The sequence below is a fragment of the Poecilia reticulata genome, chromosome 1 (assembly GCF_904066995.2).
Source record: "Poecilia reticulata chromosome 1, P_reticulata-male-v2, whole genome shotgun sequence".
Lineage (NCBI taxonomy): Eukaryota > Metazoa > Chordata > Actinopteri > Cyprinodontiformes > Poeciliidae > Poecilia > Poecilia reticulata.
The window spans coordinates 27,037,710-27,052,289 of record NC_088830.1 but is presented as its reverse complement, the minus strand read 5'-3'; the positions used below and the strand labels follow the sequence as shown (position 1 = coordinate 27,052,289).

Here is a 14,580-nt window from a genome sequence, read left to right as displayed (position 1 = left end):
AAATAAAATACTTATTTTCTTATCTAAAAAAGAATTGAATTATTTGTTTATTTTAATCTTTTAACATATTTCTAAAATGCCAAATCTGCAGAATGTGCCAGATTTTGACTGTTAATTGCAACAACAACCTAAGATGATGAATCTGGGAACATTCCAGCATCTCACCGCTGGACTCTTTCAGAATGTCTTCGAGACGTTGGGTCATTCCACGTTCGTCTCCGTCTTCCTCCTCACTGCTTTCCACCCGCCGTCGGATCACCTCCTTGATCCGCAGCAGGGCTCCCAACAGGTTTTCTGAAACATGGAATATCGAGATCCAAAGGTGAGCAAAGGTCAAATTCTGAAGACGAGGTTCTCAGGGTGGTTTCGCTCCTGAGAGTCTGGTGGCGTCGGTTCGGTTAGAGAGCAAAACTGCAACATTTGTTACATTTTCAGGTGGTGCAGTTCGCTTACGCACTGCAAGGTGTCAAACAATCCAAACCAAGTGAAGAACCTGTTCACCTCCTCACCTGGAGGTGGCGCTACACTTGGAACTACTGAAGGAAACGACACAAAAACCCCAGAAGAAGACACGAGCAAAACCTCCTTCTTCACAAGATGCGGTCAGTAGGGCTTCTCTTTTGTCAGTGATAAAAACTTTGGTCCCGGTTTGGTTCAAGTGAACCCTGGCGCTGTTTGAATGCATATGTGAATACCAAGTAGCTTGCTCCAGAAGCAGGAAACGGACTGTAGCGCAGGGCATTCTGGGTAAATACAACCAAAACAAACATAAGAGTCTAGCGCTAACAGGAGAAATGGCTCATGATTTTTTTACCAAAGCCAGAAGAGAAAACCTGCAACTGCTAAAATTTGACGGCATTTCATTTATGTTTCTTCTGTGAAAAAGGAAGTTTTGCTTCTTCTGAGGTTTTTGTGCCGTTTTGTTCACTGGCGTGGAGGTGAACTAGGTGAATTAGTTTGAATCGTTTGACACGGTGCAGTGTGAAAGCGAACCACTCCAGCTGAAAATGTAACAAATGTTGCAACTTTTATCACCAGTTGAACCGAGTCTACCGGACTATCAGGCGCGGAAAAACTCTTGACAGAAACTTTCTACGACACAAACAATCACATGAAGCCGGAAATCTTTATGAATTAATTATCCAGGGCACAAAGACAATGATCAGCAGATCGAAAGCTTTTCTAAAGTTAAGCAGCAATCTAAACTCTTCTCCACTTTAAGCTCAACAAGAAACCTGCAGAAACTCCCGTCTCGCATGGAAAAAGCATAAAAAGCTGACGGCAGTTATTTGAAATAAAACAGGACCTTTCTATGACCAACGTTCGGGTCGTTTTGTGAAACTGATGGGGGGCAGAATGACCTGCATCTGACTTCAGCAGATACCAGAGCAGATTACAGCAGAAGATTTCCTGTAATTTATTCTGTTGGTCTGTTGTGGAAGATCCTGGATTGGGAAATGCTGGCGGATTCCTGGAAATCTCGGATAAAGGTCAATTTCTTCTTCTTGCATGTCGAAACTGCAACCCGTTTGCAGCCACAGAAACAATTTGTAACGTTATTTAATGACTCATTTTCTGTCTTCAATCCTTTCTGTGACCTTTGGTTTCTCTGTCCAACAGACTGAAGGTATTTTTTGTAAAAATTATCACATTCTTCAAAACTGTCAAAAACATTTTTAATACTTCAGACAGAAAAAGAGAAATTTTCTTATAAAACTTGACCCTATTTTTACCTCTTATTAGTTTATTTAAATTTAATCAATCTTAATTACTTGTACTGTTTCTGTGATTTTGTTTTTATATCAAATGAGATGACCTGTATAAAATAAAAGAGTAAAATTTTCAGTGCAATCAAAATGTCTCTTCTGCAAAAATTGCCTGTTTTATGTGTTTTTTATTATGCATTAATATGAGTATTTATTTGTCAAACACGTCTATTTTTTTAAACTACACCGTCATTTTTTAAAAATGTTTTTATGAGCTTGAGCAACAGAAACACAAAATCTGACCAAGTATTTTTGTCTAGTTTCTAGTGGAAATATCTCAGTACCATTGAAATGAGGCAAACTAAACAAGCAACTTTTAGGAGTTTGTTTTAAGTAAATAAATCTTTAAAAATGTAAACAATTGCTAGTTTTACTGTCAGGTCATTTCACTTATAACAAAACATTTTTCCCTGCATTGTAAGTGAAAAATATGGGAGTGAAATTTTTTTTGTAACAATATTAAAGAATCATTGACTTAAAACAAGTCTTATTTAAAGTGCAGTAAGATATTTGCTGTAGAAACAAGACAGAAAAACTTTGGAATATTTTGTGTTTTTACTGGGAACATAATCTTTTTCTCCATTGAATTAAAATAAATCATGAATCTTGAATAAATGTAGATCAAGGGTGTGGAACTCATTTTTGCTTTGGGCCAAATCAAGATCGTGAATGCTCTTAAAGGGCCGGTTGTGCCAGAATGTATTGATAAAACCTGTTCACAAACTATTAAAACATCAATGAATTCTTAAAATTAAATATTATTGAGCATCTTTTCCAGGATTTCGTGATTCTTTTTGTGATTTTTGTAATAAAAATCAAAGTGTTTGTGGTACTAATTTGGAAATCCATCCATCCATCCATTTTCTTGCACCCTTTTTGCCTCAGTGGGGTCGGGAGGGTTGCTGGTGCCCATCTCCAGCTAACGTTTCGGGCGAGAGGCGGGGTCACCCTGGACAGGTCGCCAGTCTGTCGCAGGGCAACACAGAGACACACAGGACACACAACCATGCACACACACACTCACACCTAGGGGCAATTTAGACAGACCAATTAACCTGACAGTCATGTTTTTGGACTGTGGGAGGAAACCGGAGTACCTGGAGAAAACCCACGCATGCACAGGGAGAACATGGAAACTCCATGCAGAAAGACCCCAGGCCGGGAATTGAACTCAGAACCTTCTTGCTGCAAGGCAACAGCTCTACCAACTGCGCCACTGTGCAGCCCCTAATTTGGAAATATTTGCGCTTATTTATAACAATAAATTCAACTTTTTGTTACTCGCTGTGTAGATTATGGACTATAATCTGACACCTATTAAGACCGAGGCATACATAATCTGCAGTAAACTCCAAATTATGTATTAGTGCGGGGATTTGTTGATTTTGTGTGAATTTCCACTATAATTCTCAAGAAACTGGAGGGACTGATTGATATAATTTGCAGTAAACAGATAAAAACTGCATTGATTTGATTGATTACATAATATTTAAGCACACTTAGAGTGTTTAGTCTAGAATCTGGAGGGCCACATAGAAAGCTACGGCGGGCCGGATTTGGCCCATGGGCCTTGAGTTTGACGCATGTGCTGTAGAGGAACGACGCGGTGCAGGAAGATGCTGACATATGTCTGCACTGCAGGAAGAAAGACGTAACAGGAGCGCAGCAGTGCAGCTGCTGACATCTGGCTGCTCCACAAATCACATTCAGAAACTGCATCTAATCCCCCTGCAGGGCGGGAAGAGCCTCCAGCACCAAACTGGATTCTCTCTAATTAGTCAGCTGAGTGTCTCCCCGTCTGCACAACAAAGGTTCGGCTTTCACTCACGCACAGTTTCTCTGCATCAGCTGCTTTTCTGTGCATCTACAAAACCGCAGGCCGTGGTTTAACTCTGCCGCTGACGGGGCGAAACATAAGCGCCGCCTGCGATTCTGACTTCGCCTTCTGTCAGGTCACCTGACCCGAGTAAACATCTTCTGCCAGGCTGCGCTTTTTCCACACGGATGGGATAAAATTTCTGTAACCTGCTTGTCTTTGGTGGAAAGTTTAAGTATTTATGACACGGAATCAGGCAGTGAATTTGTAAGTTTCTGATGTCTTTTGGTGTCCAGAGTGCAGAAGAGGAGCATCCAGAGGGAGACCAGCGGCCTGAGAAACGGTTTCTTCCCTTCAGACTTCAGCTTCATCTCATGAATTATTTACACACAGTTTGTAATGTACATATCTACATATCACATAAATTACTTTATTTATTTTTATTTTTTATTTGTGTGGTAGATTTCTTAATATTGGACCTGTGTTTGAATTTTGTGCCACAAACAAAGTTGCACTGCAAAAACTGAAATCTTAAGATAAAATATCTTAAATTAAGTTGATTTTTTTCTTGTATTTTTTTTTTTGATAAGATATTTTTCTTACTATAAGCTGTTGCTGTTACAATTTATTTTCTTATTTTAAGAAAATAAAGGTCCTCTTTCTTGTTTTTGAAAGAGGACCTTTTGCAGTGTGATATGCCAATAAAAAAAAAATCCTTGAATCCTTGAATATGCAGGTATAGATAATGCACTGCTGAAACATTACCAAGCATTTTTGGCTTAGTTTCTAGAGCAAATATCTTGGTACACTTAAAATAAGGCAAAACTAAATCACAAGTACCGTTTAGTAAGATTGTTTTAACTCAATAATGACTTAAAATTGATTTAAAAATTGCTAGTTTTCCACCGGCAGAATATTTCACGCATAAATTTAAAAATTAAATTAATCACAATGCATAAATTGTGTCTATTTGTTTGAAATACAAATGCAGACACAGTTGTGGTTTCTGCAAGCTCTTCCTTTTGTCAAACTGTAAACCAATTAAAATGCAGGTCCAACGGGGTTTTATTTAATCTTTTTATCTGATTTTTTTTAGCAGAAAGCAGGTAATGTTGTCTCTATGTACTCAAAATCAACTGAGGGAAACTTACTCCATTACACATGCACACAAGTAGCAGCAAACTTGTTCTGGGGACAGCTGACTGATAAGATATATTTTATTTTCCAGTTCAACTGCCCATTTCGAAAACCGCAACCATATTCACGTCCTCAAAAAACGTTTTATTGTCTGAAGATTCTTGTTTTTCCAGGTTTTTCTGTCCCCCTCACTTCTGAAACGATGGCGGAGAGGAAAAAGGAAGCAAAGTACCACGTGAGGTTTAGCTGTGTTTGTTTAGGCCTTTTACCAAAAATACAAACTATTTCATGAAGCCAAAACTGAAGCAAAGAAACGCTGGACAAAGATCAGGAATGAGAGGAATGCTGAAAAATTAGAGGAAGAGGAAACCTAAGGAAGTCAGAACGTGGCTAGGCTGTAAAAAGAAATAAAAAAAAAAAAGGCTCAACTAAACGAGGAGGAGGACGAAGAGGAGGAAGAGGAGGACTTGGGCGGGAAACTTGGCAGAGGAGAGGTGTTGATTAGCAGGAAGGAGGTGAAGTCACACTTCTCAGGTTTTTCCTCACTCTGTGTGTTTACATGCTCCGGAGTGGCCCTGTTACTATCAGCTTTCTGCTCTGGGTGGATTTCCTAAACGGGGCGTTTTCAAAGCAGATGGCGTCTCTGCGCCTTTTATTTCATTACTACAGCGACGGATTCTTCGCATATGTTAGCCGAGCTACCGCTCATCATCTGCTGCATGTCAGAGGATCAGCCTGGATAAAAGCTATTAGGCTTTGTGGAGACGTCTGTGTGCCACCGTCTGCATTACTGTAGCCACACACAGAGTGAAGGATTATGGGTATGCACTCAGGAGGCTTTAAAAAGCTAAGAGTCCATATTTAGAGGAAGGTTGAAGTCTTGCTTCGAATTTCACAGTTGTGCTCAAAATAGTTCAGCGTTGTTGACCAATCACTCCGCGGTTGTGGTGAATTATTTACAATCTGCAATAACAGAACCAGCCGATCCGACAGAAAGCTGCTGATTCAGCGTCACAGAATCAATAACTGATGAAGGAATTTAATTTTCCTGTTTGTTTGTTCTGCCTATGAATAAATAGGCTGCTCTATGCAATCTAAGACTATACACTGTAAAACATGTGAAGGTGGTTTAACTTGAAAACAAAAGCCACCTGCTGCAATTTAAGTCGACAAGAAAATTGTTTTGGTTTTAACTCAGAAATTTAAGTTCATGGAGTTGATTTAACAACAAGAGACAAGTTGTTTAAATGTTGTTTTTTAAGTTCGTTAATCTTGAATTGTGAGTTTTAACTTAAAGCTGCAATTTAAACTAAATATTTATTTCATAATATGTAAGAAACAAATTAAAGAGTCACTTTTCTCTGTTGTTTTACTCTCAGTATTGAGTTAAAATATCTACTTGTTTTACTTTAGGATAATTTAAATTCTTGTTTCAAACTGCATGAACAAAATTTCTGACCTGATAATGAATTTTATTAAACTTCACAATGAATTCAGCTCAGAAACATTCAGTGTGATCAGGACTTTATCCTCAAGCTTTAAAATAAACATTTTCCTTAATAAAACACCAGAGTCAGATCAATGTAACGCACTTCTATCTCAGGATACAGAAACATGCCGCTAAGCATTCTGGGAAATAGTTCCCACTCCTGTCTTTTTCTCCTTTCAGTTTTTTAAGTGCTAACCTAAAAACTCTAGTTTGTTAAACTCTTGAGAGGTTTAACTAAATTAATAAAGTTAACCTATTGTTCTTATCTCAGTTTGCTGCAGTAGGAACTCCAGTACTTCCTGTTTCTGTTCCCTCTGCCTCCTGCTCCCTTTTCAGCCATTACAACAGTTTAATCCACTGTTAACATCCCATAATGTGGTTTTCCAAGCCGCCTTTAAATGCAACATAAGCTCTAAGATCAGATGTGTGTTAGAATCATGGCAGCAAACCAGAAAAAGATAAATAAAATAAAAAACTTTGCACAGTTTTTCCCCCCAGTCTAACCGACCGGCCCTGTGAGGAAACTCATGATCTTGATTAATGTATTTGTGTATTTAAGGATCCATTAGTCTACTGTAGTATTTTTCCTGGGGTTCACATCAGCGTTATTATGCAAATCCTTCACAAACATTCCTAAAAAACATAAAGGTATTTCTTAAGACACAAAGGAAGTTGAATTAAACATAAAATTTAAACCAACTGGTTCAATAACTTACAAACATTATGAAAAGACATGAGAAAAATCCTATTTTCAACCATATCAGAACTTAAAATATACTGAAAGATATGACCGAAAATGAAAATGAGTTTGACTAAAGCCCTAAAGGTTGCATTTTTTTTAGAAATATGCACTTTAAATAAAAAAAACCCCAACAGCCTACCATATACTTTCTGCAGAGGACGAATCAATAGGATAAAGTTTCCTTCGTGTTTTATTTAGATCAGAGGCTGCAGTGTTTCCACTGGGTTTATGTTTTAAGCTTTACTCACTACTATTTTTAACACAAATATAGATTTTCAAGACGTTTAACAGGCTCAGCAGAAAACATGAGCATTAAAGTGGCCACTTTGCTCACCGTACTCCTGGTTGAGCCCCCACAGCTTGATCTTGTTGGCTTCATGCTGGGCCTTCTTCTTCAGCCGGCAGGCCCTGAAACCCAGGGAAATAAGACCGTCATCCACTGGAACCGCTAACTCCGCTACAGGCTTTCCTTTCATCGCATGATCCCATTACCGAGCAGCTGGTGGGATTTAGCAGGAGAAGCAAACTAAACAAAGAGGTGTTCCTTAACCCTGCCTTGTTCTCCTGACTCGCCGTCCTCGGGAGGGGACATCAGAGCGTTTGAAGACGAGACTAAAACAAACAGATTGAGCAGCCTCGTGGGGATCAGCCTCCTCAGAAAGCAGAGCGCTTCCTGCCGTCTTGCAGCCATGACTCAGTTAAATCAACTTGCAGATCAGAACTGCTGATAATAGCTCAGGATTCCTGGAGATTTAATATTTATACTTCTGTGTTTACAGGGAGGAAGTTTATACAAACAAATCTAACAATAGAAACTAAATTAAATTTTTACATATTTGTTGAAACTGTCACTATGTCGGTACGATACAGATGATCTGTGGAATGATTGCGATCCTCCGCCTCTCCCAGTGCCAACTAGAAACAACCAATCAGAGCCAGGAGGCGGGTCTTAGCTGAGGCGACAAAACAGAAATGTGAAACGATCACAACTGTGACACGTGGTTGAGGATATGAGCGAATAGTGAGTTAAAAAGTGGAGCAATCACAACACAATCAGCATCAACAGCCCAGATGTTGCTGTTCAGGTTATTTTCAAGTCCTGCTTTCCACATTTTGCAACTTTACTCAAATGCATTTGCTTTGTTCTTGTCATTTTTGGTTCATTTCTGAAGAGGACCCCAAAGTTGAATACTCGCGGCCCTAAGGGAGGCCCCGACCCCAACTTTGAGAACCCCTGTTTTAAGCAATGACAATACACAATTTGGCCAGTAAAAGGGGTGAACATACTAAAGGTTACTGTTAATATTTCCCTGATACAGTAGGAAACAGCTTTACTTTGGTGTAACTGAGCACCAGAGGGAAGGACTGCAAGCGGTCTGCAAGCGGTCAGGATTATGCTGCTGACCTTTGACCTCAGATCAGACAGCCACAATACGAATTCACAAAAAGACAAGATTCTTCTCACATGAAATACCTGCATGTTCACATAAAACATGAACCCGCTGACATGTTAAAAGAAAAGAGAAGCAAGTTTTCAACAAAAGCACTATGTCTTAATGCAGGTTTTTGTGTGAGAGTAAAAGATGAGCCTGAAATCTCTATGCTCTACATTATTACCGACCCAAATTCTGAATTTTGCCCCTCCCTTACTGCAGAAATGAACTTCCCATGACCCGGCTGTCTCTTCTTGTCTGTAACTCCGGCCTGGTTTATTTCCTTTCATGCTTCATCTCTCCATCGTTTCTTCTTCCCCCGACGTTTTTCATGATGATATCAACATTTGACTTACTTAAATCTCAACATATTTAGGCTTCAGAAGAAATATGAGTGACATCTTTTCCAATTCTGTTGGAAAAGCTCAATCTTAAGTAACTTTGAACAGAAGAAAAGCTGCCTTAACAAACCTGAACGCGGGGTTTGCACTTTTATCCACAGTAAAAGTTACTCAGTACCTGAATAGACTTTGTACCAAATACTTTTTGACTCTTACTTGAGTAATTTCAACTTTTTACTTTACTTAAGTAAATATATTTGTACTCAAGTAAGAGTAGCACTACTTCAGTATATTTTTACAAAGGTAAAAGTAAAACGTGGAAGTTACTCAAGTAAGAGTATTAAAGTATTTGGTAAAAAGTCGACTCACCTGCTGAGTAACTGATGAAATTATCAACCATTTAATATTTAAAAATTACATCAGATGGAAACCCCCCGAACCCCACAGACGACGTCACAGTGAGGATCGTCTCACCTGGACGCCAGCTTGTTCTTCTCCTTGCGGGATCGCGCTCGAGCCACGGCGGGCAGGTCGTTGACTGGGCCCATGCCCTTGATGGCGGCGTTGAGCTTCTGCAGCTGCTCCCCGATGTTGTGCAGCTTCTGAGGGTTGGGCGTCAGGTCGCTGGCGTCCGTCTTTCGCGCTTTGCGGCGCCCTTTCTTGCCTGAACAAGGAACATTGGAATCAACTCGTGGCCCGATTGTTAAAGCATCAGAATCTTTCTTCCTGATGAAATGATGATACAACACACATCCTCTGATGTTTAAAAGAATTGGGCGCACAAATTTAAAATATATAGAAATACTAATATTAGGTCAATTGCTGTTAGCAGTTTGCAAAGAAATTACATGGTTGTTTTGGTTTCCTTGAGCTGGTATAGGTCTATGGGCTTTACAAAGCATGTTCATTACATTTTTTGCACAAAATCATTCTTAGATAATGAGGTTTTAACTCTCCATTCCGTCTATTCTGAGATGTTCTGGGGTGTCCTATCACTTTAAATGCAAATAAGCTGCTGCTTGCCACTCAACCCAACTCGCACATTAAAATGGCTGCAATCTGTACATCTTTGAAAAGCAGAAGTGGGCCTCCTGCACAGTCAACAAAAATGCAGCAAGTACAAGTCAACAACAAAACACTTGTCTTTTCCAGCAGCCATTGTACACCACGTACAGCGGTAAAACCAGCTGACCAAACGTAATGGAGCTCCACTGGGGTTGCTAGGTGACGGCAAAGTGCTTGTCGATTATGACTCAACAGTCATTTGTTTTTTAAACTGCTCATTTCCCCAACACCAAAAAATATGAACGTATTGTCAAAAACTGGCTGTTTTTTTTAAGTGCTTGGTCAGTTTTTAGAAGCAGTAGAGATCCAAATGGACGTGTAAAAACGTGCAAAATGTGAATTTTACAAAACAATACTCTTTACAGTAAAGTAATGAGCTCCTTTGGCAGGTGGTGTTTTCTAAAAAATATTTTTCGATTTTCATTAATTTAAACTACACTCAAATATTTGAATATTAGGGTTTTGTGACCAACATGGTGCCATTTGCCAGACATTTTTAACCAACTATCCATAAAATCATATCTGCAGATATGTAGGTTTACCTGTTAATGTTCTGCATTTTGCCTGAGTTAAAGATATTTTTTATTTTTTGTTCTGAGATTGGGAACCAAAACTGGCTCCAGCCCAGGGGCCCTTATTTTTCTAAATCCGGCCCTGATGGTAGCTGTGAAAACATCCCTGAACTTCAGCCGTTAGTAGGCTGTGACTTCAGTGACCTAAATTAGATTAATGGCCTGTATCACACTGCCTTGTGCTTGAGATCACGGACTGCTAAGCTAATGCTCTGCAACAGTTGGGTCTGATGTAAGACTCACTTATCAGTGAGTACTAAAATATTCAAAGCTTGACATAAAAGTTGCATGTAGGACACAGGCTGAATGTGAGAAGGAGGAACCGGGGCGATTACAGCTGTCAGTGTAAAGACTCTTGCTGCTTTCCTTTAGTGGAGCTTAAACTCACAGTTCTGGTTTCACCTCAGTAATTACGTCTGCAATTACCAACTGATTAACCAGTTACTTCATCACAATTCATAACTGGCTCCCAGTTTGACACACAAAATCCCAGTGGTGCTCATAGAAAGATTTTAGAGGTGGGCACCTCTATGAAAATAGACATAAACAAATAAATAAATAAATAATATTTGTATTTTTATTTATAAAATTATATTTTGAATATATAATAATGATAATATATAATTATGTATAATTTTATACATTTATTTATTTATTATAAATATACAAATATATAATATTTAATTTTATACATTTATTTATTTATTTATTGGGTTTTACATTTTTGTCTTGATTGAACTTGTATTAATTTCTATGACCTAAAAATTGTCACTTTCCTAAAATACCAAAATAATAGCTGGAGTCACTAAGTAATTTTTCTTTGAAAAAAGTGAATTTGGCAGGGTAAAAAAAAAAAATCACCCCCTTTATTTTCTTTTGCCTAGAGATGATTTAGGCAAAATGTATAAGTCATTCCTTTAGGACGATGACTAAATGAATCCCGGGATCTGGTCAACATTTTTCATGAGGGGGCCTTGGCCCCCTCGTGGCCCCCTCTTGGGGTCGCCACTGTTGTATCCTTTTTGTTCCTTCTCCTAAATGTTGCTCACCCTCACGGCGGTACAGCGTGCTGGGCAGCGTGCTGGAGCTCCAGGACAGAGACCAGTGGACGTTGCCGCCCAGCTTCTTCTTCGTGGCCGACTCCCGGGAGCGTCTGTACTCCCAGAAACAGCGACGCTTAGCCGGACGCTCGCCTGGCGGCCTGGCTGGCTCAGGTTCCACCTCTGGAGAAACAGGCAAAAACAGGAGGCAGAATTAGTACAAAGACGGTGGACTTTAGTTTTATCCTAATTTACTTTGAGGTCTTCTGGCTGCTTCTTGAATTCAAAGATTCTGTCTATTCCTGAGTGAAATCAAGTAACCACCTTCTTCAGTGTGTAAGTTGTTACTGAGGGAAACGATGTAAGGTTTACTCATATGAGCAATGTGTAGAAAAAGGAAAGTTATCAGTTCTCAACATTTCATATCAACTTATGCAGCCAATTCTTTTTTACTCTTACTTGAGTAATTTCTTGGACGACTACTTTTTACTTTAAAATGTACGTTGAAGTAGTACTACTCTCACTCGAGTACAGTTTTTGTGTACTCTACCTGCCTCTGATGACTACCAATGAATTACAGCCACCAGAGGAATGTACTTCAGTAATTTCTGTAGCATGTGTGCATAGTGTTATAATATTACAGACAGTCCATAAATTAAGTGTTGCTAAATGTTTGCATCAGGTAAGAAGTTAATCTATCCTTAGGCATTAGCCTCAAGTTGAATTATTAGCTCAAATTTAAAAAGAGAGAACAAATAATAACCAGAACAAAATATCTAATCTTGTCAAGAATCAGCAGAATTTCAATTATTCTGCAGTAAAATAAGTAGCTATTTTAACTTGAAATCAAAATATCAGAGAAATGTGGCTCTTTAACCAGGTGAGGACTGCACATTGTGAAATAATTATTTGGTTTAAATTGCAGCTTTAAGTTAAAACTCACAATTCAAGATTAATGAACTTAAAAACCAATGTTTAGACAACTTGTCTCTTGTTGTTAAATCAACTTCAGGAACTTTAATTTCTGAGTCAAAAACAAAACAATTTTCTTGCATTTTCATGGCAGCAGGTGGACTTTCATCTCCAAGTTAAACCACCTTCAAATGTTTTACAGTGTGTTTTGCTTTCAACTAACGACCTGCTGAAAAGAAACAAAATATCTTAAGTCAGTGGTTGATTTTTTTGAGTGATCAGAGAAACGGTGATGAAACCATCCCGATGCTGAATCCGACCCCCGAGCTTTTCTATTATTAGTAAATGTCACACTCTCCATAGAAGTGGAAAACATTGACAGCCATATATAAGACAATTATTAGAAGAACAACCTAAAAAATCTGAGCCCTAATCATAACTGACAGGTTTTTAAGTTTATATTCCCGCCTGTATGAAATCATGCTGGGAGCCTTAATCCACCAACACAGGCTTCATGTCCAAATGAAAAGCTAGCACCAGCAGAAGGCACGTATACTGTTTCATGGACAGACATCACTGTAGATTAGCCTCAGGCGTCCAAAGCCACAAATAATGGCTTCATAAATAAAACAAATCCGCCACTGGGACAACAAAAAGAGACACTTCTCCACATCCCAATAAAATCCGGCTCTGATGAAGATGTTCTAGTGAGAGCAAATCTGATGTGTACAAACAAAACACCAAGTCCGAGCGTTTTTCCATTAGCCAAGTGCTTCCAGATAAACACACACACACACACACACACACACACACACACACACACACACACACACACACACACACACACACACACACACACGCACACACACAGCTTATGTAACATAATGTCATCTGGTCCAGTCTGCAGATAACACCATTGTCTACATGTTCACATTCTCCCCTCAGCTCAATCTTTCCATCCCACACAGACATATTCTGCCGTTTTCCCTCAACCTCCTAAATTCACAAACTCAACACATTTCCACCCATTGCAGAGGCCTTTGGTTTGCCACGTCAGAAATTGTTATGACAAGATTATCTGGGTAAATAGACACCAACTCTGTGGAGAAGAAAAAGGGAGAAATATGACTCCAGCTGGGGTTTGGGATCGAGATGCATCCCTTTGTTACCTTGCAGTAGGAGGCCTAAGATTTGTTTATTTATGGGAGAAGGGATGATAATCGGAAGGAGACTGGAAAAATAAAACAAAATCTACTCTGAAGATCTACACACACACACACATATATATATATATATATATATGTGTGTGTGTGTGTGTGTGTGTGTGTGTGTGTGACTACTGTAGCTAAACCCGATGGTTTATGCTAGCTTATATTAGCTTCTGGCAGCTAGCAGCTTCAGGAGACAGACCACTGCTGCAGATTTGAAATTTAAATTGAACAAATTAAATACCACATATCGTCCTGATATGCTACATTACATATAAATGTTATATTTGTATGTAATATGTATATATATATATATATATATATATATATATATATATATATATATATATATATATATAATCTCTTCATTATACAGTTAAAATCTGCAGCTGTGGTCTGTCACCAGCAGCTAATATATGTTAGCATAAACTAGCTAAGCCCTACCACCAGGCTTAGCTAGTTTTCTGTGGGAAACACTGTGTATTACATACAAATATAACATATATATGTAATGTAGCATATCAGGACGATATGTGGCATTTAATTTGTTCAATTTAAATTTCAAATCTGCAGCAGTGGTCTGTCTCCTGAAGCTGCTATCTGCCAGAAGCTAATATAAGCTAGCATAAACCATCGGGTTTAGCTACAGTAGTTTTCTGTGGGAAACTCTGCATATTTCATATTTTTTCAATGAAACTATCAATAAATATTTTTTTTAAATGTCAAAAATAATTGAAAGCACTTACTATTTGCAGGTTAGTGATACAAATTGCAGGAATATCATGGTATTTGTAGAAAATATGCTAAAACTTTATGTCCATGCCGCCCACCGCTAGCTGCTAAGCAAAGCATTTCTTCAGAAAACACTTCAGGTCAACTAATGAATCCTAATGAATGCATGCTCTTAGTTAGCAAGTTAATTATCTACCTGATGTTTTTAGGTTAAATTTCACACAGGTATATTTACAGTAAATCTCCTGATATTTAAAATGAACCAAACCAGTGCGGCTCCCTGGTAATTTATTTATTATTATATAATTTATTTATTTATCATTTGGT

At 38.5% G+C, this 14,580-nt stretch overlaps 1 protein-coding gene across 5 annotated transcripts in view; it reads right to left on the bottom strand.

The window, feature by feature from the left end:
* Positions 1 to 14,580, bottom strand: part of LOC103470055 (uncharacterized) — a 41,001-nt gene that overhangs the window by 10,677 nt on the left and 15,744 nt on the right. For all 5 annotated transcript variants that reach the window (XM_008418191.3, XM_081610491.1, XM_008418200.3 and 2 more), the window contains 4 exons: positions 11,411 to 11,584; positions 9,199 to 9,388; positions 7,285 to 7,358; positions 166 to 294 (listed from right to left, as the gene is read on the bottom strand). In XM_008418191.3, coding sequence (XP_008416413.2) covers positions 166 to 294; positions 7,285 to 7,358; positions 9,199 to 9,388; positions 11,411 to 11,584 — 567 coding nt within the window. The remainder of the gene's footprint in view (positions 1 to 165; positions 295 to 7,284; positions 7,359 to 9,198; positions 9,389 to 11,410; positions 11,585 to 14,580) is intronic.